The sequence below is a fragment of the Zonotrichia leucophrys genome, chromosome 1 (genome assembly GCF_028769735.1).
Source record: "Zonotrichia leucophrys gambelii isolate GWCS_2022_RI chromosome 1, RI_Zleu_2.0, whole genome shotgun sequence".
NCBI classification, from domain to species: Eukaryota; Metazoa; Chordata; class Aves; order Passeriformes; family Passerellidae; genus Zonotrichia; species Zonotrichia leucophrys.
This window is the reverse complement of record NC_088169.1, coordinates 65,412,124-65,439,769: the sequence shown is the minus strand read 5'-3', so window position 1 is coordinate 65,439,769 and position 27,646 is coordinate 65,412,124. Positions and strand designations below refer to the sequence as shown.

Genomic DNA, 27,646 nt, shown 5'->3' with positions numbered 1-27,646 from the left:
TAGGACTAAATTTTGTTTTAAAGCTATTAGTTAAAAAAGGGATGCCTACAAATATTCCAATATTTTTTCAGCACAAAATGATTAGTCTGCCTTATGCTTACTTTTTTATTAAAATAATGATCCCACTCCTCACTTTTCTTCCTTCCAAAGACATTCTTACGGGAAAGAGATTCAGGGTGCTGCATATGTGCGATTTGGCATAATTGATGAAAATGAGAACAAAATATTTATTCCAGGCCTGGAGCAACAGCTATCAGTAAGTATTCCGTGGAACTACTCTGATTTATCCTAATATTCACCTAAGCGGAATATTGTCAAAAGTTCTGGAAACTTACAAGTCCATAATACTGTAGCTGTGATATAAACATTTTATTTCTAATGGCCACAAACCAGTAATGCTGTCTCTCTTTCCTTTTTTGTTTCTTTTTTTTTTTTCTCCCACTTTTGTTTTAGATCCAAAATGGAAAAGGAAGAGTTACTTTAAGTACACCACTTTTGGAAGAGAAATTGAGAAAGGGCATTTCCACCCTGGAAGGGTTTCATTTATATGTGGCTGTTACCACTGTAGAAACTGCAAGTGAGTACAGTATGGCTTGGCTGATACAGTCTGGAAGATTCACACTGATCTTTCTCTGGTGTAATCTGTTAAGTGGGGAATTTGGTCTCACTGGATCCATCTTTGCTGTAAAGCTTGCTCATGCTGTAGGGAATTAACTAGAAGAATCTTGGATGGAAAGTGGCTGCTCAAGCTCCAAGTTGCAGATGACATTAGATAGCTAACTCTCTCCAATAGCTGAAAATGAAAACAAAATCTTTCAGAAGATTAGATATCCAAGGAATGCAAGTCCATAGTTAGTGCCCCCATAGCAACACATACTGTTTGATATTAACAGGTGGTGAGATGAGGGAAGAGGAACTCAGCAGTGTGAAGTTTGTGAGATCTCCTTATGCTCTTGATCTGTCTAACACCAAAAAGTATTTTGTGCCTGGAGCCCCCTTCTCTGTGATGGTATGTAGTGTTCTGACTGTGTCTGTCTGCCTCCACAGCACTGCATTTACACCTGCCCTCTTTCCTTGTCTGATCCACTGTGAGCTCTGTAGGACTCAGACCTTCCACAATAGGTGCAACACAGAGCTGCTGTTTGTGTGTCTGGTTTGTCCCATTTCTGTATGCTCAGCACCTGAACAGCCAGAAAATGCTGGTTTCCTGCTCTAGAAGTCAATGTGCACTGTTGCCCTACAAAGTTTTATAAAACATAGCAGTCTCTTCCTCTCTTCCATATAAAAATATTGAAACAAGAATATTGTAATAAAATAATCCCACATCAAATTAAAATTCTTAACAGTAAAATGGGGTATTATTGCCTTTTTAAATAAATACATTTAAATTTATGTGGCTTGAAATTTCACTCCTTCAAGTTTTTTGAGGGTTTTCTATGAAGAGTTAAAGTCAGAATATTACCTTATAATAGTTAATGACAAATATCTCTGGGACCTGCTTAGATTAAATAGATGCTAAGTGAAAATCTGAGGCATTTTGTAATCTGTACTCATAGGTTTTTACCTACACTAAAGTCCAGACTGAGTCAATTGCTATCCCCTTTTCTCAAAGCTCAAATTTTTGAATGCTGGTATGTACAGTTTTATATTTTTTTCTCAGTTCATAAAAATTATAAATTAAAATTGCTTTTTGTTTGTGTGCATTTTTTAAACATAGGATTTCCTGTAAATAACAGAACTTTTTTTTTTTCAATAGGTAACTGCCACTTTTGTTGATGGTACTCCTGCTGCCTTCCTATTTATCACTGCCACTCTTACCTTGCCTGGAAAACCCCCAGTGAAGAAGACTGCCTTCTGTAATAGAGAGGGTCTGGTCTCCATCACTTTCAACATCCCCAAAGATGCTCAAGTGCTTGAAATAAAGGTAAAGAAAATGCAAACATCCATGTTTAAAAGTATCCCACTGAGAATTGCTCATATGGCAATTACAAACAACTGTGAAGATGATCACTTTTCATTGAATTAGCACAGATGGTGGAACATGATTTCTTATACAACCTGCAGATCCTTGTCCAGATTGTGTAAGATTTGTCATACAGAGCAGGAGCCTGAGGGATATCTCAAGTGAAGGACACTCCTGTAGCATCATCAGAGCCTTGGCAGTACATGCATTGGTTATAGTGATGCATTTTTGTGTTTTGGATGTGCATTTGCCTGGCATGAAGGACAGAAATGGGACTGTAAGGAATATCACCATACAAAGTGATAGATAATTATCAGAGGAAAGTGAAGGAAAAGGTCCTGAGCAATGCAGAGAGTCAAATACATCTGCCCACTCAGAGGGTTCAATTACGTCCACAATATAAAATGGGGGAAAAAAAATTTCTGAGTACAAAATCACTTTGGGATTTTTGACCCATTGATTCTCATTTAGAAGGAGCCAAGGGTGAAAATACCAAATGTAAGTACAGCAAGAGGCAAAATGGGGTAAGAGAATAAAGTAATTAAAATCCTGGGGTTTGTTGCCACATTCCGCTAATGAGGGCTCAGCAATTATTCCTTTTATTTCACAGTATTTTCCAAATAACCTACACAATGTGATTATTGGTGACACTATACAGTCTCTCCTGTGAGACACTTTCCTCACCCTGTCCTTTTCTTCCCTGACAGGTAAAGGCTGAAGAGGGTAAAGAAAGGTTAGAAACACCTGAAACCAGCATCAGAGCAGAAAGATACCAGTCTGCTTCCCCAAACTACCTCAGCATCAGCATCCCACATACTGTTGTGGCACCTGGAGATACCTTGCCCATCACCTTGAATGATATCCGTCAACCTGGCAGAGGAAACATTGGCTATTTCTATTATATGGTAAACAGAATATCAGTAATTTCTTTCACAAATTATGCAGCCTGGAACATTTACCTAGTTACCAAGGGGGTCTAGCAAAGGGCAAGTGGGATGATTGATGTTCTGGCACTCCTGACCCACCAAGACAGGCTGAGGGAACTGGGCTTGTTCAGTTGCGTGAAGAGCCTAAGAGTGAATTAGTAGCAACCTTAAACTACTTGAAGAGGAATTAAGGCATAGTGGAGACAAGATGTCCTAGGTGGTGCCACACAATCAAACAAGGGACCAAGGTTAGAAATTATGGCCTGGGAGATTCATTTTGGAAAAATCTATTCACTAGTAATGAGTGCAATATTGGAAGAGGCTCCCCAGGGGGCTGAGAGATTTTCCAGCCTGAGAAAAATTCAACACTCAATAAAAGAAACCCTCGCCAGCCTCATCTAGTCTTACCCTGGTCTCATCTGAGAGCAAGCAGCTGGACTAGAGATCTCCATAGGTCCTTTTCAGAAATTATTTCTATGATTCTGCTGGCGTTTATACATTTGCAGTTATTTTTAGGGCATGTAAAATGGAGAGTATTTATTTTTCTGAATGAGAGAAATGTGTTTGTGGGTACATGCCAGGAATCTGTTGAGTGTAAAATGTGTTTAATCCCTTTCTCACTCTCTTTGTCCTCATTTCCCTTGGCAGCCTAAATTTCACAGGATGATAAGTGCCAAGATATCAGTTTCCATTTATTTTTAAAAGGGCTCTGATATATTGGAATAATTGTATCCCTAGGAGTTAAGTTTAGGTTTGGGGGTTTGTTTTCAATGGATGATGTACCACAGGGCTGGCATTGGTGCTGCCAGTCTTTGGGAAGGTGTAGTGCTGGGCAGGCAGGACGTGTGGGAGGGATGGTGACACTGCCGGAGCTCAACAGTGAGGGTCTCTCCCAAACTTTGGTCATCTTAACAAAGGCAGTGAGGATTTCAGGGCAGGCTGTAGAATGCCTTTGTTACTTCCTGAAACACTGTATGCTTAGGAAAGCTTCACATATTTTGTTCTGGGAAGAGCACCCTCACTCTTGCAACTGTGCCTGTTTTTTATTCCTCTGACCACCCATGAATATAGTTAACATAATGTAGGAAGGAAGGAGTTAAATAGTGAAGGATGGGCTGAAATCAGTTTAAGATGAGTCTGTGGGACTTTATCCTTAAACCTCCTGTTCCAACTCTTTCCCACCATCTGAAAGATTCAGTACTGATTACAGAGTAAATAGTGCTGATATCTTCCTAGGTGTGATGACCAGTCATTGTAGAAGACAAAATTTAATGTTTTTACTATCTGGGTTACCCTTCTAAAGCTGTAAGACTGAGTGGAGGGTGACAGATTTGTGTTCAAACCTGGGCCACAAGACCAGTGTAGCAGACATCCACCACCACAGTGTGCAGGTCTCCTCCAGGCTACTGATATACTGCTTTGCCCATCAAAACTGGTCATGCCATTAGAAGAAAACATATTTTAAACAGAAATTGCCTCAGGAAAAAAAAAAAAAAACAAAACAAAACCAAACAGTAAAATTATGCATCTTAATGCCCTTTCTGGGACATAGTCACAGTATTTTATTTCAATTTGTTTCTGCCTTGCAGGTTGTGGCAAAGGGACAAGCTGAGCTCCTGGGAAGGGTCCCATCCTCAAACAAAGTAATAAACCTTAAAATCACCGAGAAGATGGTGCCTGCCTTTCGGTTTTTAGCCTACTACTTCACTGAGAACGAGGGCCAGCAAGAGATCATCGCTGATTCTGTCTGGGTGGACGTCATGGATGTCTGTGAAGGAAAGGTGCTTTCAAAGCCCATGGCTTCTGTTGCATTCCAAATTTTCTTTTTTTAAATGGGGTGGTGGCAGAGCAAGCGCAGGCCTGGGATTATAAAGTGAGATGTCATTTTTATTGAAAATGTGTCATCAGGACTCATGACAAAAGGTATATCTTGGAAAGGCTCTCAGGTTGTGCTTCAAAGAGATGAAAAATAATTTCTTACAGAAAAAATCACCCCCTGTGAGTGTCTGTATTTTAGAAATCCACAAGAAAATGCTGATAGTGTTATTGAGGGGGAGGAATCTCTTTTTAACTTTCTCTTTTGTTAGTGGTGTGTGTCGCACAAAAGAAAGTGAAGCCATTTATTGGGGGAAAAGGTATGAATTTGAAGTAATTTTTCAAGCTTTTTAATTTCTGTTAAAAGTAATTTTCTGAGTTTTGGTAGTACTTTAAAAGCTTTTAAGAATGGTTTACATTAGAAAATGAAGTGTAGACAAATGGGAGGCCCTCTAAGCCTTTCTTTCATCTTCCTTCTCCTCTTCCTCCTCCTCGCTTTCAGACCATAAGGTAAAATGAATAAAAATGAAGACACAGGAATTTCTCCCAATAGCATGAAACCCAATTGCTGAAAATTGTCAGCTGTCTAAAATTATTTTTTCTACTGAAAATGTTTGCCTTGGAAAAAGAATATGGTAGTCCATTGGGGGAAAAGAAGTTTTCAAGAAAAAAATCATCTGTCTCCAACAGACAAACCAATCCTTCTTTTATAAAAGGACAAAATTCAGTAATGTTCACAGGACTTTATAGTAATAATTTCCTATTATTCATAGTCACCATGGCTACTTTGTCTTTAAATCACGGAAGTGTGTACATCAGAACCAGATCTGTGTTTGCTCACATATGCTAAAAATTTCAAGTGAGTGATAGAAAGCGGGAAATATTATTACAGACTGGTTTAATTTGTTTAATTTTGTACATTACCATGCAATGACAATGACATTGTGCTCATGTCTTTCATGGTAATTTTTTTCCAATGGAAATAAACAAAATTATATTGAAGACCCCAATTCCACAAACCCCTAACACAAACTTTTTATTTCCCTTGGTGCTTAAATGTCATTGAAAGCCAACATCCAAAATTCTGCAGGACACATCTTTCAGCTCCCCATGATTTCCTTCAGTGTGAAATATCTGCAGCTACATGTTCCAAAATGCAAGATCACAGGCAGAAATTTCACAAAACAGGAACATCTCCCAATTTCTGACTGCTGACAGTCACAGCTGACAGTATTCCTGGCCCAAAGAATCTTCACTATAATATAAAAATATTACTTTTTTTTTCAATCTTTTTTATTTAGATTAAAGTGAGAACAGAACAAGACACATATGAACCAGCAGACCAGGTCAATTTACAGATTGAAACGGACCATGCGGGAAAAGTTGCCTTAGCTGTGGTTGATAAGGCAGTTTTTATTCTGAATAAGAAAAATAAGCTTACAGCCAAAAGGGTAAGATATTGGTAAGAAAATACCACAGCAAGCAAAGTCAAGCAAATTTTTCCATTACTAATGAGAGGATCAAAATATAATTAATGGCTATTAATTGCCTAGACAACATTTTGCTAAATTTGAAAATGTCTTTTCTTTTGCAATTTAGGATCTATATAAGATAAATTGCATGTTTAAGATGATTGGTATATTTAAGATGGGGCTTTCCACCCTATGGCAGACAAGTTTGTAAATTTTAAAAAGCATGGCTTGAAAGCACTCCCTAACTAAAATACCCCTCAGCTTTAATCTGCTTCCAGATGAAGCTTGCACCACCGGTTTCTCTTGTTTCTGCAAATCAAAAGCCACAAGAATTGTTCTGATATATGAATAAACCCTTTACAAGCATGTACACTCCATCTGTGCCATTTTATTTGACAGGTATTTAATGCTATGAATTCGTATGATCTTGGCTGTTCTGTGGGTGGTGGCGCAAACAGCATTCAAGTTTTTACTGATGTTGGTCTGGCTTTTATATCAGACACAATTCAATCCAGCCTTCGGGGAGGTAAGTTCTGCCCTTCAGAAATTTGTGTGAGACCACTAGAGATCTGGGGAGACTGATTGCTTAAAAAATCAGAAACATTTTTACTCTCATGATGTAAATTCTCCTTTGCCTTTGGGTTTTTCTTCTGCTCTTCCACCAGATGCTGGCAGCTCAGATAACTCAGATGGTGGGTGCTGGTCCTTTGGTGACCACCTCAGCTGGGGCAGGCAGCAGTTGGCTAGGCTGGAAGATTTGTGGGACTCTCCCTCAAATTGTGGGTCTTCTATCAATGAGACGGGTCCTAAGAGAGGTCTTCATGAATGATGTGAATGATCAGGCTGTTCTTGTCATACCGTTGTGACCAAGCACTTCTGTTCTGCCTTCCCAGGATATAAATGCCTCCAGGGCACCAGAAGGCAGAAGAGATCTTTGGATTTTCAGAAAAAAATGTCAGGAATTGGTATGTCTGCTCCTCTGGGTGGCCTGAAAATCGTAGCAGGGGGAGGCAAAGGGTTGTGTCTGGGATCTAGGGGGCAAGAAGTGATGGCATAGTGAAGGATGCCAAGATACTCTTAGTTCCAACTCTTGCATTACGTGACATAACTTAGCTCAAATATGTCTACTATGCTGCATGATGCATCATTCATCAGCACAGCTCAAAAAACAAAACCAAATAATGTCTATAAATGGAAACTAGTTTGCCTCTTTATAATCCCAAATGCAAAGCAGTTCTAGTAGATAACATGTCATGTCATCAGTCATGACTTTGAGGTTTACAAAATCTTTTGTATGGTCAGAAGATGTTTTATAAATCCTGTTTTTCTTGACATTCTGCTTTGAAGCTCTGCCAACTTCAGTACTTTGAGCTTCAATTAAGAGAAGAGTTAGTATAGCATTTGGTATAAAATGTCAATTTGTGCAAATTTTTTTCTCATTTTCTTGCCAGAAGACATGAAGGGTTGGAGTTGGAATCTTCTTTTCTTTTGAAATCAGACTCTACTCAAGAAAGAGAACACTGATATTGCTATTTCCATTAAGAATTCCAGCCAGCAAAGAGGATTTAACTTTTAATTCAGTCTGATTGGGAAGAGAGGGCTTAGAACAGAATGTCTAGGATGCCATAGAGCCTATGCTTTCCTCCTGTGTTTGTGGACTGTTTTTAGGGTGGACTGTTTTCAGGGTCCCACATAGAAGCTTGGCTGTTGCCATAGAAATCGATGTTAATGGCAAAGAATTATATGATTGGGCACAATGAACACCTTTTGCACTAATTTCTTCTTACACAGCACTAATTCTGGCCTTTAATTCTATTGCAGCCAGCAGATACCAGAACACCGCTCTACTAAAATGCTGCCAAGATGGAATGAAATTAAATCCCATGAGGTTTTCTTGTGCAAAAAGGCTGGCAAAGGTGTCTGGCTCCCAGGAGTGCAGGGCCGCGTTCCAGGAGTGCTGCGAGAAAGCCACAGCCCTCAGGAAGCAGGCGAAGCAGAGGAACAGAGTGGGCTTGGCACGACGTGAGGAGCAGTGGCACACAGCTATGCCACTTTCACCCCTCTGGTGGTGGCTGGGGAGGGCCAAGGGGCACCTCAGTGCTGTGGGGCTGGGGAGGAGGTTTGCACGTCAGCATTTCAGAGAGCCCTGGTACAGCGCAGCAGCTACGCAGCCTTGCGTCTTCACACCTCTGCACTGGGAGATGGGATGGCACAGGATAACTCCTTGGGGTCAGAAAAGGCAGGAATCACTTCAGCCACTGCTGGCCCCTGCAGACTTACAGAGGAACTGATGGCCCCTGCCCACACCCCAGAGAGGCCACAGACAGCAGAGCAGGGAAGGGGTTTAGGGCTCTAAGTGGTCTCAGATTTCGACTCCTTAATTAGTGGTACTACTATTATATTACCAAAAAGAAAATTACTTTCCATCTAAAATTATCTCCTTCTGAGTGCAATTTCTGCTACCATTTCTCACAGATTTCCCCTGTCTGTCACAAGTATAGGACACTGGGAACATCTTTTCTAGCCTTACTACAGGGGTCTGATTTCTCATTTGGTAGCATATAGTTATTAAAACTGGGAAGAGGAACTCTGTTCTGTGACAAGCTATGGTCATTGCTTCTCTTTTTCCAAGATTTTTGTTTAATTCACAAGATGAAACACAGATGAAATCTTTTCATTTAGAGCATTTTTTGTGCTTTTACAAGCTGATTCTCTGCAAGACAGTGTAAGGTCAGTAGCGGAAGACTTCCAAAAAGAAACCTCACTCCTGTTTTGCAGAATACAGTGAACAGGAAGAATTGTTTGATGAAACCTCTGTCAACTTGCGCAGCTATTTTCCTGAGAGTTGGTGGTGGAATTTTGAAGAAGTAGAAAGCCCTGGAAATCACAGGTACTCTGTTGCCTGACTAGCTGAATATGTTTAAATTTGTACTCTCAAATGTATATAAATATCAGTTTTATGTAGTATCTGATGCAAAGGACCTCAGAATATTGCAAGTACTTTGTCTTCACAATTGAGAGAATATGTTTTTCTCTTTAAATTCTCATAAACATCATCATTTGATGATGTTTACATTTTATACATGCCTTCTAATACATTTTATTTTGTGATTTTAGTGTAAAAAACTTTGCTCCTGACTCTATAACTACCTGGGAAGTTCAAGCAATAAGTATATCTCCTGAAAAAGGTATAAGTATTGAGTATTTTTTGTTTGTTTGTTTCTTTATATGAAGATGAGTAGAGAATGTGTAATTTTTAAAAGAGAGGTACAATATTATGTTGACAGAATAAAACAGTTTGTACTGAAAAAATGCAGTGTTTTTATTGTAATAGCTACTTCTCTCTTTTATGCAATGTTAAAGCCCAACTAGAAGTTAAGGTATAGATTTATATTTATAAAAACAACAGGGAGTAGGAGCTCAAGGATGATGGATCATACAATCAAAACTGTCTTTTATTCTTTCCACTCTTTAAACCACCTGATTTTAGCTTTCACATGGCCGGGAAGCCACATGAGAGGTAGCAGTAGTAACATCACTTTTCTTTGAATAATTCTGGGACCAGGCTCTGGCCATCTCAAAGCATGAATGTCTGTGGCCTCTAAGGCAGAAAAGAACACCAGGAAACCAGCAAAGGACAAGCCAGAGAGCCCAGGTTCCCAGGTGCTGCTCTCTGGGAGATCCTAGGAGTTGATGAGGAGCATGCAGCAGGGACAAAGGGTCTATATTGTACTGCCTGCTCCCCTTTGAAAGGGGAGGAAAACTGGGCCACAGCTCACTCACAAAACATACAAACAAGGCTGACAAGTTTTAATTATCAAAAACCATGGCAGTGGTTCCAGGGAGCAAACTAGAGATAGGTCTGTAGTGCAGATGAGTTTAAACAAGTTCTTGAGTATTCCTGTTTTCCTCTCTTGCTCGTAACCTCAGGGGAGCCCAGACACTGAGTTTTGATTTGACATTTAACTTCCTATTAGCTGATGTTATGTGTGCCATTCTCAATTCTAGCTGTTTTTCTTTTTCTCACCCCAGGGTTCTGTGTGGCTGACCCCCACAGCTTTACAGTTTTCAAGGACTTTTTTGTGTCCCTGAGATTACCTTACTCAGTCAGACGACATGAGCAGCTGGAAATAAAAGCAGTGGTTTACAACTACCTGCCCAATGATCTCCAGGTATTGTTATCAACAACTGCTGCACCTTGCATGCCTAGCTAGATAGAGCTATAGTTTTGTAATAATTTAATAGGCATGTCCTGGCCACCCTACAGCCCAGATATAATGCTTCTATCTTGAGCTCTTTCCCAAGCACAAGATCCAGTTCTACCCGGTAACCAAACTTATTATTTAAAGCAGATTTTATTCACCATGCTACATAACCATATCCTTTGTTTTTGGGTACTTCTTCCCCTTCATTGAAGTAATCTGTTCCCTTTTTGCTGCCTGCTCATCTGGACACTGACACTTGCTGACCCTTCACAAGGTAGACAAGACAGAGATGTAAATGAGTATGAGTGCACTATCCAATTTTGGCCAAAAAACTCATTGAGCATACAACACAGGGCCACTTTTTCTCTTCATGTGACTCCTATGCAGTCCTGCATATGGCCAAAGTTGTCACTGGGCTAGGGGCCTCCATCATCCAAAGTTGATATTCTTTTTTTTTTTTCCACTTCTTCCCATCTCCCAACCAGCTGTTCAACCAGCATCTTCTGAGCTGCACTGAATTGTGTAGAGCTGGGATGTATAAAAATGCACTATCCTTCTTACTTCACTGTGGCTCAGGGATAGGCCAAAACTCTGTTTCAAGTTCAGTGTAATGAAGAAATGTCGGCTGATTTACCTTCAGAGCCCTAATCAATACAGCTGAATATTAACAGACCACGGGGTCACAGAACAATTTACATTGGAAGGGGCATCCAGAGGTATTTTCCCTGTGCACCAGGACTGCTCTTGGGCATTGCCGTGTCCCCACAGGTGACAGTGAAGATGGAGGCAGTGAAGGGGCTGTGCACGGCGGAGACGACGGCGAAGGCCGTGCAGCTGCCACTGCTGGCCAAGGGGAACTCAGCAACACCAGCCTTCTTCTCAGTCGTCCCTCTGACTGTGGGAGAAATCCCAATCACCATCATTGCCTTTGACCGGGATTCTGGGCACAGTGACAGCATCAGGAAGAATCTCAAAGTGGTGGTATGTATTCTGTGGTATGTATGTCCTACTTGAGTGCAGGCACTTCACAAATTGCCCTGAAATGCAACGTTCACTATGTGCGGAGTTTTCGTGGAGAGAGTGAAATGGTACAAACACGAGGCTGGAAGCAATTCAGGAAATCTATTTTTCAGCAAGGACTGAGAGGAAAAAATTAAGCCTCTTTGTCTATTGTATATGGAAAGGTTTGTTCCCTATGGCAAAAAACATCCTTTACCCGTGACACAGCAAAAAATTCTTCAGCAGGTGCATGTTTTAACTTCTCCCTGCTTCATCAACATGTATGAAAATTCTTTTTTCTTTGTGAAGCCAAGATTGAAGATGTCCATCTAGCAAACTTTTAAGAAGGAAATGCTCTCTGCTAGTAATAAAGTTAAACCCTATTTTATTCCTTCTGGTCAATGGATCAATCTTCAGTCTTAACCATTGCATAGCTAAAAACATATGCAAAACATGCCAACAGAGATGCTGTATTGATTATTTAATACCTTATCTCTCTTTCAAAATTATAAAAATTATAAAAAGGAGGAACCTTTTAGAAAAAATTATTTTTCAAGTGCCAACACAGAGTCATTACAATACCTAAGTCATCCATGGAGGGCTTTTTTCCATCCATACAAAAAGTTCAAAATACAAATCCTTGCACCCCTGGTGTCAGGTATTACCATGTAGGTAAGGATAGGGCACAGGAAGCTGGGAACCTGCTGATGTTAAAGGCTATAACTTTTGTACATATAGACACAATCTGAGTTCAGTGTTACACCAAAACACTAGAATTAGATATAAAAATATGTTTATTAAAACTGAAACTGTAGAAAGAGGGATGTGAAGAATCAGAAGGGAAGCATATTTAGGTCTTACACCCAAGATGTACTCAGAAATTCATGGATTTCATGCATGAGAGGTTTACTTAAATGAGTCCCTCTGTGAGCTTGACTTGATGGTTCACAAAACTGAGAATAAACTTTGAAGTTTAATTTTTGGGAGCTGGTTTTCGTTACAGGAATTTCATCCAGGGAAACGTTTCAATAGTAACACCAAAAATTCAGCAAAGTTTATTAGTATTTCAGTTGGGAAACTGAAATTCTGCTTTAAAGGTTGCGTTTTACCTAGAGAGAAATCCCCCTTCAAAAATCACTTATTTGTGCCACCTGCTGGCCTAGTGCTTGGGTGGAGCTCACAGGTTTCTTGCAGCTTAATTTCAGGTGTGAGTGCTTGCAAGCCTTTTGACTTTTCTTTCTTTAACTGTGCAGGCTGAAGGTGTTTTACAGAGAGAAGAAGAGACCATTTGCATTAACAGTAACTGTAAGTTACCCAAAAGGATTTCATACAGATGAAGTTTGGAGTAAGAATGAACAGTGAATTTATTAAATACTCCTTAGTGCACAGATGCTCCTTTGGTTAACCAGAACTTGTCAGAAATCTCTCCATTCAAAAGACTTGTGAAAGAAAAAAACCCCAAGAATTCTAAATTTTTAGAATTGATTTATTTTTCTTTTTTTTTAAAGGTATCATTCTTTATATATTAACAAGGTATCTATTTAATTAACTAATGGGTCTTAAAAGGTATTAAGAACAACGTTTTTTTCAAGTGCAAACTATTGCTAAAGATTGAAAATTAAATCATTAGAAGAAAGATAAGTATGTTTTTTCTAAAATTACAGTATGTTGATTATTTTTTAAAAGTCTGGATGCAGATATCTATTTCTTATTTATTTACAGTGAGGTCTCAAACAGTGGACCTGAACAGACCGTCTAATATGGTACCGGGTTCTGATAGCCACGTGTTGGTTAGCCTGAAAGGTAAATGTCATTTTTTTGCCAACAACTTCTCCACAGGTGACAAGGAACGGGCCCCTCTGTGCTCATGCCTGCATGGCAAGTCTCCATTCTCTCCTGGTTTTTCTGTTATGACTCAAATGATCTGTGCTACATGACCAGGTCATAAAACAAAACATCCCCAGGGCTGAGCCAGTACTTCTTCCTCTTTCTAATTACTTCTTACTTGTAGTGAGTGAAACAGCTTTAAGAGATCCATCCTTCCTCACTGTACTTGGACTAACATTATAGGAAAGGCAGATGTGAAGGGAAGAGTTCATCTTCTCTAATAACTTCATGCAGGGCTATAGAAATCTGCTTTGGATTCCAGAAATAAGGATGCCAGACTCTGATGTATAGGTTCTGGAGAGCTCTGTATTTCCAAAGAGGAGATATGTTCATGTATTCATTTAATCTAATAGAGTTGTATGCATATAATTATATATATATAGAGAGAGAGATAGATAGATAGATATAGATAGATATAGATACGTATATACTCTCATGCATACATATTTTAAAACATCTATAAGCAGATATTTGTAGTACTGATAAATACTCCCCCCCTGCCCTGCCCTGAAATGTAAAATATTGAATTTGTGGCACAAAGGACATTGGCTTCCATTTCAAATCCCTGTTCTAAAATAAAGGGATAATTGTAAAGTTATAAAATTGCAGAGAGAAAAAAAAAGCACATAAAATGCTTATCATGATTAATGCACAACCCTTTTATTCCTCTGTGGGAGGATCAGGGCTGGTTTGACAAGAATTTTCTAGCCCAAACCTGATAGACAAATCTTTCCCCTTTCTGTTTCTCCTCTGCCTCCTGTAGCCTGAGGACTCATTCTCCTTCATATCCCTTCACTGTGCCAGCCTCCTTTCTCCAGCTTTCCTGATGCCTGGCACCTCATCCTTGCCCCTCTTCCTAGAGCTTTATGAAGTCTCAGGTAGCTAAGAACAGTGCTGAGCAGTGAGGAGCATATGGTGGAATACTTAGGATCACCTTTCTTCATATTACAGCAATCCATTTTAATTAAGATTCATACTACGGCTTGTGTTTTTTGCAACAGGGAACATTATGGATCAGTCTGTTGAAAACTGCCTGAGTCTCAATGGAGTTGAGAGGCTGATTCAGGTGCCCACAGGCTGTGCAGAGCAAACGATGGTGAAAATGGCCCCTGCAGTCTATGCCATTGAGTACCTGGATGCCAGCGAGCAGTGGGTGAACTTCAACCCCGAAAGGAAGCAGGAAGCCATCAGTATGATTGAAAAAGGTAGGCTGGGAAAATAAAGCAAAGCAAACCAAGCAGAAGCCAAAGGATGGGATCCTTGTTGTCTGTTTGCACTGCACACTGTCTGCAGCTGCCTCCTGAAGGAGTGCCCACTGTCTTAGCACAGCCTCGCAGAAATGCCCCTGGCAGTCTGCAGACAGACATGAGACATGAGGGACAGAACATGTGAGGAGGACTTAGGACACTAATTACCACCATCTGGCACTGGATGGTATTGGCATTGACAGTCCATTCTCTCTCTTGCCTAATTTAGAAGTAGAAAGTAAAATCTGAGCTGATCAATGAAAATTCTTTTCAGACTAAATGGACAGCAAAGGCCAGTTGTTCATTGCCTCCAAATGTTCAAAATCAACCAAGATAAATCACATCCTAAAAATGCTTATTCTCCCCATGGTTCACAGACACTGCTTAGGATATCCAGCTGGGATGTACAAATGTCTGTCTGTGTTATACTTCAAGAGAAGTATAACAAAGGAAATTCCCAGTGCTAATCATGATATTGACACCCTCCTTTGCCCACCCCTGTATTCATCATTACATAGGCTAGAAGGACTTCAGCACCCTTGGGCCAAGCCAGGTATGGAGTTTCCCTAGGGAGAGGACATCTGCAAGTCTGCTTCTGGAAGACTCCACTCCAAGATGTGATCCAAAGCTGGTATTAAACATGCAGCAAAGTCAGGACCACAGTATGTGGAAATGTTCCAGCTCACAGGAATTAACACAGGGAATTTTTAGTATTGTAGCAGGTACAGCTGATGTTTCTAAATATAGTGGTGTGCTTATGGCATAAAGCAGTATGATGTGCTTGTCACTGTGATCTTCAGATACGACAAACAAATTTCATCAATGATAAACAAGTGTATAAATAGAGATTAAAAGCATGCTAGCAGTTGCTGCATGGAGATTTTTGTCTATTTATCAAGCCTGCCAAAAGTGACATGAGATCCTGCTAATAAGTATTTAGTATTATCTGCATCATTTAGTAGGTACTGCTATTACTGCTACATTATGCTTTTTATTTAATCTTATTGAAGTTCATCAGTGTAAAAAAGTTCTTTGGTTGTGTGGCTATGATACAAACTTGGTCAAAATAGTAGCAGTCAAGATCTGAAGCCACAAGTCATGATTTTCCTAAGACTGTGTCTGACCCAATAGATGTTTTGTATACTTTTTGATTCAGTGCACCATAAAATCAACAGCTTGAAAAGCTGTCAATAATGGAAAACAATTTCCCAGTATTCATTACACATACAGTGTTCTGTAACCATAGGTATCCTCAGTTTTCAGGCTATTTTCTTGGCTCAATAAGTCAAGCAAGACAGAGGACCTTCTAAGCCCAGTGATTTTTCTGTGTCAAATTCTGCTGACCCAGTCATTTCCTCCTTAATGCCCCAGTGAACATATCCATGAACTCTTCCACCATTCAATACAAAACATGTCCATTATAATACAAGTGAAGTAGGAAAATGCCCAGTAAATATGGCTGTTCTCTGAATGGTTGCGTGCTCTCCTGTTCATGCAGGTTACACTAGACTGCTTGAGTTTCAGAAGGATGATGGGTCCTATGGAGCATTTAAAAGAACCCCCAGTAGTGTATGGTAAGTGATTTTCTTTTCCTGGGCTTTTGTTTTTGGAGTTTTATTTTTGTTTATTTGATTGGGATTTTTTTTCGAATTATCTCTATTATCATTTGATGCATCAGAAGTTTTTCTTTGGTGATGAATTTTGAAAATCTGGTGGTTGCCTATGTACTTTTGCCATGAATAATCACCCACCAAATTCTCTGAGCGTATTCAGTCCTTGGTGAAAGAGATTTATACTGAGCCCACTGAATATTTTGCATTTGCCACAGGGTAGAAATATTCAATTTGATGGTGAGCAATAACTCACTAGGTTGCAGTGAGTGCACTGTATTGAATATGAGTCTGTTCATAAAATTAGTATGTTTTTCTTCCTGTCAATATAGTCCACTATAAATATCTGTCAGCACAAATTTGGAAAATTTTCTTTTGTGCAGGTTAACTGCATTCATTGTTAAAGTGCTCACAAGGAGCAGAGAATACTTCGGTATACAGGACAGTCACATAAGCAACTCGATTTCCTACTTGGTTACTCAACAGCAGGGAGATGGTTCATTCCACGACCACCACCCTGTAATGGACAGGAAAATGCAGGTAGGTCATCCGTAGTTAGAATAATTTGTTGTGCATTTAAGGCTATTAGGGACTGAAAGGAGCACTGTGAGTTGTTGAATAACAAGAAATGTATCTAAAGAGAATAAATCTGTAATGTAAGCACAAAATCTGCAATGTAAAATTAATTTGTCAAGATGTCTCTTATGTCAGATGCATAGCTAGCACTTCACCACCCTTATCTTTTATACGGTCTTAGATACGTTTTTCAACTGTGCCTATGGGGCACTTAAAAAAATTATTTTGGGGAGTCATATGTTTGGTAAAAATGTAAGCCTTTTATTGCTTAAGGCAATAGAGTGTAGAATTGTAACTTTGTTTTGAAGGGGCATCCAGAGCTCATCTAGTCCAAATGCTGCTCAAAACAGTTCTAGTTAGATCAGGCTGTGCAGGACCACATCCAGCTGTGTTTCGAATACATCCCACTCTATCTGGGAGTAACCTGATTCAGTATTTCACCATGCCCATGATGAAAAAAGAAAATGTTAACACTTAATCAGAATTTCCAATTGCATATCTTGGTCTACATATCCTCTATAACTGTCCAGAAACTCAAAATTGCTATACTGTCCATTAATTTAGTCTAGGAAAGTAACGTACACTTTCCAAAACTCATTGAAAATGCAATGAAATGACCATACCTATGAAAAAAACAGGCATTAATATTTTTATTGATCTGTGCCAAATAAGTTGTGAGGCTTTCACACTCTGGCCTCAAAGCTACTTTCACAGTTGATGTAACACTATTGGGGAAAAAGAAACACGTAGCTCAAGAACTGGTTCAAAGAGTTTTGAGTCTTTTTAACCTGTGTTCAAGCTGAGATAATCTTCTATCCTATATATACTTCAAGAGCTTTCAGGGGAAAAAAGTTAATGAGACCACAGTGCTTACTTTATCAAGAAGAGAGATAAGAAATGATCCAGTACTGGTGTATAAATACCTGTACAGGAGTATTCTGTCTGCAAGGTAGAGGGCTCTTTAGTGTGTAGAAAGTAGCACAGAAATTAAAACAACCCCACCCTCCTAGTGACTGAAAATTGAAATTATGAATGTCTCAATGAGAAATTATAGATTTTTAGCTGTAAGATAAATAACTAAATATTTGATTATCAGCTGGTTCCGTGTGGTAGGTTCCTGATCTCTTACACTGCTCAATGCAACCTTTAATGCTGCCACCATAGGAGATATACTTTAGATGGGCACTTATTATTGGAAAAATTTAAGGCATCAGCTACATAGTACATGGTCAGAGGGTTTGCAGAGAAGGTCCTTGACTTTATGGAAAGTAATTTTCTATATTTAATCATAAACATATGCATGCACATTTAACTTTTCCATTTCATCTTTCAGGGTGGCATTAAGTTAGCAGAAGACGATTTGGCTATGACAGCCTTTGTAACCATAGCATTGCAACAGACCCTACGTGTCTTCCCGTCACCTGATGTGGTAGGAAACCTGGCTCTTTAAGTCTGCAGTCTATTGCACTATGGCATATCCACCCTGACATCTCTTGGAGAACTGCAAATGGGGCTTAAAATCTGCTTACATCTGTGGTGGATAGGAAAAGATATTGTGGCCTATTATACAACAAGGGGTTTCAAGCTACACGCTCCATCACCAATGCCTTTAATTGCTAAGCAAATATTATAATTGTCTTAACAATTACTACAGGGCAGAATTCTAATTTCCGAGTACTAGTTTCCTAGTGCCAGAAGTAACAGTTAGCAGGTCTCAGTGATCTTTACAAATGGATCTATTCTGTTTCCACAGGCACGAGTGATTACAAGAGCAGTGGCTTACATGAAGAACCAATTTTCAAGAAATACTGACTGCTACTCTGTAGCCATCTCTGCTTATGCTCTGACACTTGTACGGTCTGATAGTGAAGAAGCTCAGTTTGTGAAAGACAAATTAAGGAACTGTTCTTCTTTTGATGAAGGTACTGGTAACCATTCTTAAGAATCCCTTTAAAAAGCACTTTTCCTAATGGAAACACATTTATATGAACAAAAAAAAAATTGAAGTAAAGGAAGAAATGTTAATTTTATACAACTGTGTGTGTATATATATATTTAATTATTTGAATTGCATAATTAAATATTTTAATATTTTATATTTTAATATGTAGTTTTAATAATTATTATCCCTATAAAGTGACAGCTAGTGAAGCCTGGAACATAATCTTCTCTGATTTTGAACTGGAACAAAACTACAGTAAATATTCATTTATGTTTTCTGCTTCCCTTGGGAAGAAAAAAAAAGTCCAAGCCAAATGAGAAAGAAGAAATTTCATATGAAAAAATAGCAACAGACGGGAGTAGTCCAGACTGGATTTGTGGTCAAGAGGGAAGGTGTCTCTTCCAGCTCACCTGCTTTCAAAGCGTCCCACCCGTCCTTAGTGCTTTGTCACAGATCCCCACGGATGTCCCCACTGACGCCCATGGGCTGTGGCAATGGTGACTGCTGAGTCAGTCAGATGTGTGGCTGCACCACCATCCTGGTTATTCCTTCCAGTGCATTTGGTAAATTCAGTCCTGTTCAACAGCCCCAGTTTAAGCATAGGGAATATGCTTCTCCTTAATCAAGGCTGGATTTGTGGCCATAATTAATGCTGTTATGTCTGAGGGACCACCAGACACAATGCTACCACTCCATCAGATGGACATCCCTGTACAATGAGATCATTAGACCCATTGGTTGGAGATATCAAAATCAAAAATTGTGGGTTCCTTTTCCATTATCTTTGCTTCCCAGCTGATCTGTTGCTCTCACAACAGCATGTGTGTCTTGTGGTTCCACAGTGCCATGGCATGAAGTATCCACTGTGTAGAGCAATAGTGATTTTTGGCAAGAGCCTCTGCCAAGGTGATTCAGGACTGAGTTGTTCTTGCAGCAAAGCAGCAGCGCTACTGGGGAAATGGCAACAACGCAGTCTCTGTGGAAACCACTGCCTATGCCCTGCTCCAAACCTTGCTCCTGGATGACATGGAATATGCCAGGCCTATTGCCACGTGGCTGACAGAGAGAAGGAACTACGGTGGAGGATACTGCTCTACACAGGTGCCTGACCATCACTTCAGGGGGAGTCTTAAGGAGAGGGCAGGAAGTAAAAGCCTCCTAAAAACTTTTTCATTTAGATCTGAACAGTGAATTTTCAACTTCTTTGGTATATGAAGCAGTAAAGATTTTGGATTGTTAATTAGCAATGGGCCAAAATAAAATAGTTAAAAGCCAGCAAAGAAAATTCTTTGTCCTCATGAAGACATAGGATAATCTAAGGTCAGGACTCCAATGTGTTTACAATTTAGTGCTATAAGAAGAAGCTGGGAAATTAAATGAATAATCTGTGGAAGTAGGAACCAACAAATGCAGGAGAATTTCAAAGCAGCACAAAGCATAAAACTGAATTCAAGGTGAGTGATAACATCATCTCACATGTTGCTGAAATAACCTGGCATAACTGCTAGTATTTTTGCTTTTCTTTCACCTAGGACACAGTGATGGCCTTAGAAGCTCTGTCAGCATACAGCATACAGACACTGGACACTGCTTCCACCGACCTGACTGTCAGACTGGGAACACCTGGGAGGAGAAATTACTACAGCATTGTTCTGACTGATGCCCATGAAGAATTTCAGAAGCAGCTAGAGGTATACAACCATTGCTTGCTTTAAAGGTCTTTTTCCCCTCAAGAAGGATAAATCAACTCCTCTAGCCTTGGTTTTGTCATGTTAAGCAACCATGATGCATCTGATTTATTATACCTTTAAATAATTTGATCTGTAAAACAACAGAATCTTTTTAAAGTTAAAAAAACCCAAACCCATCAGGTGCTTAGCAGCAGACTTTAGAGCTGCTTTCCTGCCTCTGAGGACTTTGGATGCATGAATCTCTCCCAAAAGTGAAGAGCAGCCAGGAACCTAAGTCCTTCTAGGGCATGAGGAGGCAGGGGAATAATCTGATCTTCACTGTGCCTGAAACTGTGAAAATGTGAAATCCAGAAAACAAAGGAGGGACTAAAGTTGGTAAAACACATCTACTGAGCCCTAAAACAGCAGAGTAAGATTCATTAGCTCAGTTAATTTAAAATCTTGGCACATGAGGTCTCATAATTCCTTCCATAGCTGAAAGTTTTCCCTACCCAGGTTTGGGGGATAAGGGCATAGAAGACTGTAAAGATGTCAGGAAAACAATAGACCAAATTCCAAGCACAAACTAAATATCTTTTCTTTTCCCTTTGTTTGCAGTTTGAACTTGGGAGAAAACTTGAAGTATCTGTGAATGGCAAAGGAAATGGGACAATGAGTGTAAGCTGTGAATTCAAAATACAGAGTCCAGCTGGACTTCTTTAATCTCTTTTTGAAATCCAGGTGAAAATTTACTTGACATGGCCCCAACCTTTGAGTTCCTACCTCCAAAATTTTAAAATTTGGGGCCAAAATCCTACCCTTATGGACTGTAAATTTTTCCTGTCTTTAACTTTATTAAATCCATAAAATGTCAAGGGTGATAGAGGTGGCTGGAGTTTGAAAGACCTCTTTGTGGTTGGGAATGGAGAGCTATCTCAAAGCTCTCTATGTGCAATACCCACCCCATTTGTGAATTGCACATGGGACCTGCTTATATCTGTGACACTCCAGCCTGTGCCACTGAGGAGCTGGCCATTCTCTCCACACTCCCACGTCCCATCACCATGTGTTGGAATCCTGTATGGGTAAATTCCTTGTCATTTAAATGATATTTTTAGTGGTTTGCTGTTTGTGTGTTCATCTTAGATATTAAAAATGTACTGGTCACCTGAGCTGAAGAACAACACCTGCAATGATTTGCTTTTGACAGTGGAAGTGGAAGGGAGCCTTAAGTACTCTGGTGAGTGAAAGGGCAGGGGCTGGGTCTCAAAGGGGACAGGTTTGGCCAACTGCTAATGATACTTCATTTCCAGCCTTGGAAAGTGGGAACTAATGAATGAAACAAGGGAAAGGAGAAGTCCCTGAATTCTACCCAGTCATTGTTTCATTTAGTTCATTATTCTTATACTTAAATAGTATAACAACTACAAGTGACTGTAGGTGCAGCAGGTACTTAGCTGTTACACAGATACCATTAGAAACTCTTCTTGAGAAAAGGGAGATAAGCTCCCTTCACAGAGGGGAAAACCCTGCTCAGCTCTCTGGCTAATGAGGGACCCACCATGTGGGCTTAAAATTCTTTGAGGCAGATCTGTCATAGATGTTTCATATAAGCAAGAATGTGTTTTACATCTCCTGAAGTGTGTAGTCATCATCACCTCTGCCTATGTTTGCATTGATTTTTTCTGTGTGAATTGTTAGCTTTTGGAGGGAGGGAATTGTTCTTTAAATATTTATGCACAGCCTAAACTCCATTCTTAGTCTGTTCATTATTCTTAGTATGGTTATCCCTGGAATTCTAACTCTGAATGAATTGGAAACACTGAGACAGTGTACAGAGAACTGTTATAAAACTCACAGTGATGTGAGTTTGGAATTTATGATTATACCAATAATAAATTCACTGGAATTTATCATTATACCAAAAAGGAGCCAAACTGCAGGCAAATTTGTTCATGGCTGACCCTGTCTCTCACCTCCAGAAGCTGAATACTCTGATGAAGACTATGATTATGAGGACTTGACTAAAGGAGGAAACAGCACTTTTGAGACACTGTCTGAAATTGATTGGTTTGATATTCGCAGCAGAAGAAAAAGGGATCTGACCACTCGCAGCAAAACAGAATCCTTGCAATACAAAGTCTGTGTCAGGTAGGTCTGCAAGATCAGCTCCTCATTTGTTTGTAATTCTCCTTTGTCACCCTCTTCATATCCACAAACTCAGCATCCAATCTAGTCATCTCAGAGTCTGCATACACTGTAAGTGTGTGTCCTCTCTCCCATGGCAGCAGAAAAGGTTTCCAAACAATGGATGAGATTTATTTAAATGGTTTACGTAGACTTCAAATGTCCACTGCAGATTCTTCCCCATCAAATTCTGCGGAGACTCTAAAGCATTTGGCAGACTAAAATTCTGAAATAAATATTTTATTTAAAAAGGTAAATACAGCTGGAAAGCAGTAGTAGCATATTTACAGAGTTGCATCACTTTCTGGAGAGATGCTGCTACTTCCTTTTTGGTCACACTCTGGCCTCATAAAAAGAAAAAAGGATGGCCAGTACTATCTAGGAGAGAAGACAGATGGGATATTCTGTTGTGACAAGAAGTTGGCAAGGGCAGAGGTAGGAAAAAATAAACCCTCCTATGCAGCATAACACTGAAATACCTGTCTTTTTTCCCATTTACAGTGTGTCATTGGTCTCAGAACCACAAATTTATGTCTTTCCTGTCTATTCTAGAGAGGAGCAGGATGGAAGAAGCAGGTTTTGTTCCCCAGTAGAATTTTGGTTTTCCACTGACTTTTATCAAAGCCTTGAAGATGGTGGTTTTATCTCCTCTTTTAAACAGTGGCATGAACAATAGAAGGGAGGACTGAAGTCGCCCTAATTCCCAATTTTCACTCTCCTTCATTAAACACATATTCAGTGATTTTTTTACTGGCCAAAGCATCATCTTCCCCAATAATTGCTATGTAACATTTATCAGCTACCAGATCCACTGTTCTGCATCACTGTTGTGCTGAGTGTTAGGCTGAGGTTTAGACAATAATGTGAAATTCCTTGTGGTTAAGACATGGGAGAAAACAGAAGGCAAGATTTACATCATCATTCCTCTTCCCTACACTGTGGTGCATCCTTTATGGGAAAAGGAGAGCGCCAAAATAAAAAGTTCTGAAGTTCCACCAAGTGTATGTAAAATATCTCATGTCAAGGCACCTGGTGTGAGTGCAGAACCACTTCATTTTCCAGCAATGACACCACTTCCTGATTTTTGAGATGGTGAAAGCTGAAAGATTGGAAATCCAATACAGATATTTAGTGGATAATTACAGCAATGAGGATTTTTGCCTTGGACAGGAAAGGTGACGTAAATTTGACTTAGGAAATTAATTTATCCAAATTTTTCACAGACTATCTCTACTTTCTAAGTAATAGAGAACAGATACTTTGTCAGTGCTGTTTACCTCCCTGACTTCAACAATGCTTTTAAGGTGGGATGAACTGTCATATACAGGTGAATTTTTTCTGCCTATCAGCTCCAAGGAAAGCCCATATGAATATCTCAGGCAAGGCACCTGGATTTTGGATGACCATTTGACTAGTTTGGATGACTCATTTTACCTCCTGACTCTTAATGCATTAGGCAGCTAATTTTCAAATCAAAATCCAATTGGGAAAGTTAAATGGAGCAGAAAGTTTTGTTTCACCTTTAGCAAGCCTGGAAAGCCAGACTCTTCAAAGCAACCTGGCTGTTCAGTGCAGCTGTTCACTGCTGACCATGTCCCTTATAAAGGTCCACAGGTCCCAAAGCACCAAAGATGTCCCTGGTTGATCTCACTCTGCTCAGTGGGTTGGAGCCTGACACAAGGGAGCTCGAACAGGTTAGAAGCACACTTTTCTATGCAACATTTTATAGAACTTTTAGAAAATTTTTCTTTCAAAATCTTTCCAAAAATCTACAGAAGAGACATGGGAAGATAGATAGATAGATAGATAGATAGATAGATAGATAGATAGATAGATAGATAGATTGATTGATTTCCACTACTCTCATTCTAATAAAAATATTTGCTGAATATATAAAATAAATGCAAAGCTTGTGGTGAACAGAGTTCAGATTTCTTAGTCCCTTGTAAAATAAATTAGGGCAAGGCTTAGCAGGGCAGTAATGTGCCCTTATCATATTCTGCTGTCCTGTGACATGCCAGGACAGGGCATCCTGGGCTTGCAGAGCAGAAGGCAAGTAGTCTTTCAGTGGTGCTTGGTGGCAGGGCACAGTGGCAAGGAGATGGGGCACAGTGCTCTGACAATGCGGCTTCAGAGTTTGGGGTTCTGGAGCCAGCTTGGCTGAGGGAAGTTTGCTCAGTTTTGTGCTTTCGGGGACAGTCTCCTTTAGGGAGGAAGAAAGAGGGCTGAACAAAGCAAACTAGAATATGGAAGGTGGCAGCAAAGATATTCCTGTCCTGCTAGGGATTTATTCTGATTTGTTTGTTTGTTTTCCTGCAGCTGGTGACAGCTTCAGACAGGTACATTCAGCACTTTGAGTACAAGGAAGGGAAGGTTTTGCTCTACTTTGGTGAGGTAAGCAAACCCAATGATTTTCTAATCCCTGCCAATTCAGATAGCATTAGAATTTTTAGAAATCACTGCATTTTTCACTCTCCTTTACCATTCTGTAATTTTTGTCATTTATTGTTATAGAACAGCTCAGTGAAAAGAACAGGAGGATGGGAACAGAGAAAGGGAAGAAGGGAAACGCACACCTTCATCTTCCACCATTCTATGTCCAAGGAGATATAGTTCATATTCAAGACTTGGCCTTTGGCCCAAGAAAAAAGAGAAATCCTCTCCCTCTCTAGCCAGAAGGGATGCTTTTCATACATGATAACACAAGTGTTAACTGGTGTTCCTGGAAATTCCACATGGACATCTTGCATGTCAAGGCCAAAATCCAGATAGTGATTAACAAATGCAAACATCAGGACCCCTAGTCTCTGTATTTTTCTCAATATTTTGGATAATGACTCCACCCTACATCCACTTGAATTGCTTCACCTCTGCAGCCAAAGCAGATATCAGCATTAACTCATCTATTCCATCAGAACAAGTGTTCAACAACTAGCACAGGCACAAACATTGAGGAACTGACTGAGGAGAGATAGTTTTCTCATCAAAACTGTTCTTCCTTTTTCCTCCAGCTCCCAAGTGGACCAGACCCAGATTGTGTATCATTTGGGGCAAAGCAAATCAATCCCATGGGCTTGGTTCAGCCTGCAAATGCCATCCTTTATGATTTTTACAACCCTGGTAAGGGCACAGAAAAATTATACATAACTGCTTGAAGGAGAGTGTCTCAAAAAAACCCTCCAGTCCGTAGAAAGTTGATTTTTATGTAGTGTATGAAACCACGTAATTTTGTTTAGTGATTAAAAAAAAACCAGCTTTGCATAACTGTCTTCCAGTTACTTCAGATAATCTAAACACAGATCTTCTCAGGAATGGCCTAGTATTGCAAAGGGACTGAAAATGTGAACTTTTGCACTCATGAATTTTTAAATCAGATTTTCTGAGTTCCTGTTTCTCATGGTGCTTTTAAGCATATTTCACTCACATTTTGTTTTGACAGGCTGTGTCTTTATACATTTAAGATAGACAATGTTGGAGGTTTGACTTCTGTAGTGTGCTTGCCAGGGAAAGCAGTCTTCTTCCTCATTCAAAGAAAGGTTAAATGCAAATCATCCCCATTTGCCAAAGTTATGCAAACAATATTTGAAAATTAGGTCAAATCTCTACTTTGCCTTGACAGAGGGATCCAAGACAGTTTACACTGAGTTTAAACCACTAACTGACTATTGGTTGATCCTATCTTCTTCTTCTGAAACAGTGCAATGTTCACTGTTGTTCTATGGTATTAAGATGTTTTTAAGATGGATGGTTTACAGAGGGAACAAAAAAAAAAGGTGGGGGGTGCAGGGAGGGAAGAGTACAACTTAAATAAATAAATACAAACAAATAAAAACCCTGACAACAACAACAAAATGCCCAAACAAAAATTATCCAAACTGAATGAAAATAACCAGCTGAAAGGCAGCCCTGTACTCCAGGTCCCTTAGCTGTAGGTCTTTGGGAATTGCTGATGTGCACCTGATTCCTCAGAGCTCTGCTTTCTCTGGACCAGGGAAAAGCTGGGCTGCAAACGTAGCTTGTGCTGTACTGTCCAGGCTTTTCCACCTGAGCTCTCCCAAATGAGCTGCTTTGTTCCTCGCCCACAGACAGGAGCTGCAGTGTGTTCTACAGCGCTCCCAAGCACAGTGCCATGCTCTCAAAGCTGTGCCACGCCGACGTCTGCCAGTGCGCAGAAGGTAAGGAATGGCTGCAGGAGCTGGTCTAAAAGATAGATAGTTACTTCTGGGAACAATTTACATGGGAATTGTTAAGCCCAGAAAAGGACCATCAGAATTATCCTAATGTGTAATACAGGATGCATTCATCCTCTAGGATTTTCAGTATCAAGTTGATTTTTTGATAGCTAAATCCAATATTTATATACACCTCTATCACACCACTAAGGAAGTTGTTCTGCTATTTTATTTTCTATTGTATTGTTGTGTAAATATGGATGTGTAAACTACATCTGGCTACATATCCATGCCTATTGTGGTGTATCACTTATTTTCTTCCTTCCAGGTCCCTGCCCGAAACAAAAATCAACTTTCAGTAAATCATTAACACAAACCACGCGTGTTAGTTTTGTCTGCTACCAGCCTACTGCAGATTATGGTAAGGCATGAAAGACAGCTGTTAATTTCAGCATCATTCATTTTAATAAAAATAAACTTATTAAACTTAAACTGTGCCCAGACTTCTCCTGAACTGAGTAGGGTTTCTGTATGTGGCCAAGAGGCTGAGGAGAAAAAAATGAAGGCATGTGCAGTTGTAGTCATCAGGGCAGAGAAGTGGGAAGTAAAGGCCTTGGAAAGATGCAACAGGATGCTGGAGGCAGGAGGGGTGGACATTGTGTTACATTATGTTATTATGATGTTTAAAAAAACCCATGGTGCAGCACCATAGTCCATCACATCCCTCACGTTACAGAATGTAAGAAAATAATGGGGTTTCCATGGCATGCCATAGTTCAGTAGCTCCTTCTGTGGAGTAGATTTATATTTTCCCCTTTGTAAATTTACTTTTCTGGCCTCTTCTTTGGATACAAAATTGGATAAACTACTGAAGAAAAACTGGTTGTGCACCTTTGGTACGTTAGATGCTAACAGAAGGACAGGAAAGAGTGAAAACCTAACCACAGAGGAGCTTCCTTGAAAACATACAAAGAA

At 39.7% G+C, this 27,646-nt stretch overlaps 1 protein-coding gene across 5 annotated transcripts in view; it reads left to right on the top strand.

The window, feature by feature from the left end:
- Nucleotides 1–27,646, top strand: part of LOC135449090 (complement C4-like) — a 52,796-nt gene that overhangs the window by 19,587 nt on the left and 5,563 nt on the right. For all 5 annotated transcript variants that reach the window (XM_064715602.1, XM_064715626.1, XM_064715618.1 and 2 more), the window contains 31 exons: nt 151–256; nt 454–577; nt 894–1,009; nt 1,757–1,924; nt 2,671–2,868; nt 4,479–4,670; nt 6,006–6,155; nt 6,576–6,702; nt 7,070–7,141; nt 7,998–8,198; nt 8,955–9,066; nt 9,294–9,364; nt 10,209–10,348; nt 11,150–11,362; nt 12,634–12,685; nt 13,103–13,183; nt 14,269–14,472; nt 16,013–16,088; nt 16,508–16,664; nt 18,034–18,129; nt 18,454–18,622; nt 19,577–19,743; nt 20,175–20,333; nt 20,931–20,990; nt 21,459–21,552; nt 22,295–22,463; nt 24,106–24,193; nt 24,819–24,893; nt 25,511–25,619; nt 26,585–26,674; nt 27,000–27,092. In XM_064715602.1, coding sequence (XP_064571672.1) covers nt 151–256; nt 454–577; nt 894–1,009; nt 1,757–1,924; nt 2,671–2,868; nt 4,479–4,670; nt 6,006–6,155; nt 6,576–6,702; nt 7,070–7,141; nt 7,998–8,198; nt 8,955–9,066; nt 9,294–9,364; nt 10,209–10,348; nt 11,150–11,362; nt 12,634–12,685; nt 13,103–13,183; nt 14,269–14,472; nt 16,013–16,088; nt 16,508–16,664; nt 18,034–18,129; nt 18,454–18,622; nt 19,577–19,743; nt 20,175–20,333; nt 20,931–20,990; nt 21,459–21,552; nt 22,295–22,463; nt 24,106–24,193; nt 24,819–24,893; nt 25,511–25,619; nt 26,585–26,674; nt 27,000–27,092 — 3,929 coding nt within the window. The remainder of the gene's footprint in view (nt 1–150; nt 257–453; nt 578–893; nt 1,010–1,756; nt 1,925–2,670; nt 2,869–4,478; nt 4,671–6,005; nt 6,156–6,575; nt 6,703–7,069; nt 7,142–7,997; nt 8,199–8,954; nt 9,067–9,293; nt 9,365–10,208; nt 10,349–11,149; nt 11,363–12,633; nt 12,686–13,102; nt 13,184–14,268; nt 14,473–16,012; nt 16,089–16,507; nt 16,665–18,033; nt 18,130–18,453; nt 18,623–19,576; nt 19,744–20,174; nt 20,334–20,930; nt 20,991–21,458; nt 21,553–22,294; nt 22,464–24,105; nt 24,194–24,818; nt 24,894–25,510; nt 25,620–26,584; nt 26,675–26,999; nt 27,093–27,646) is intronic.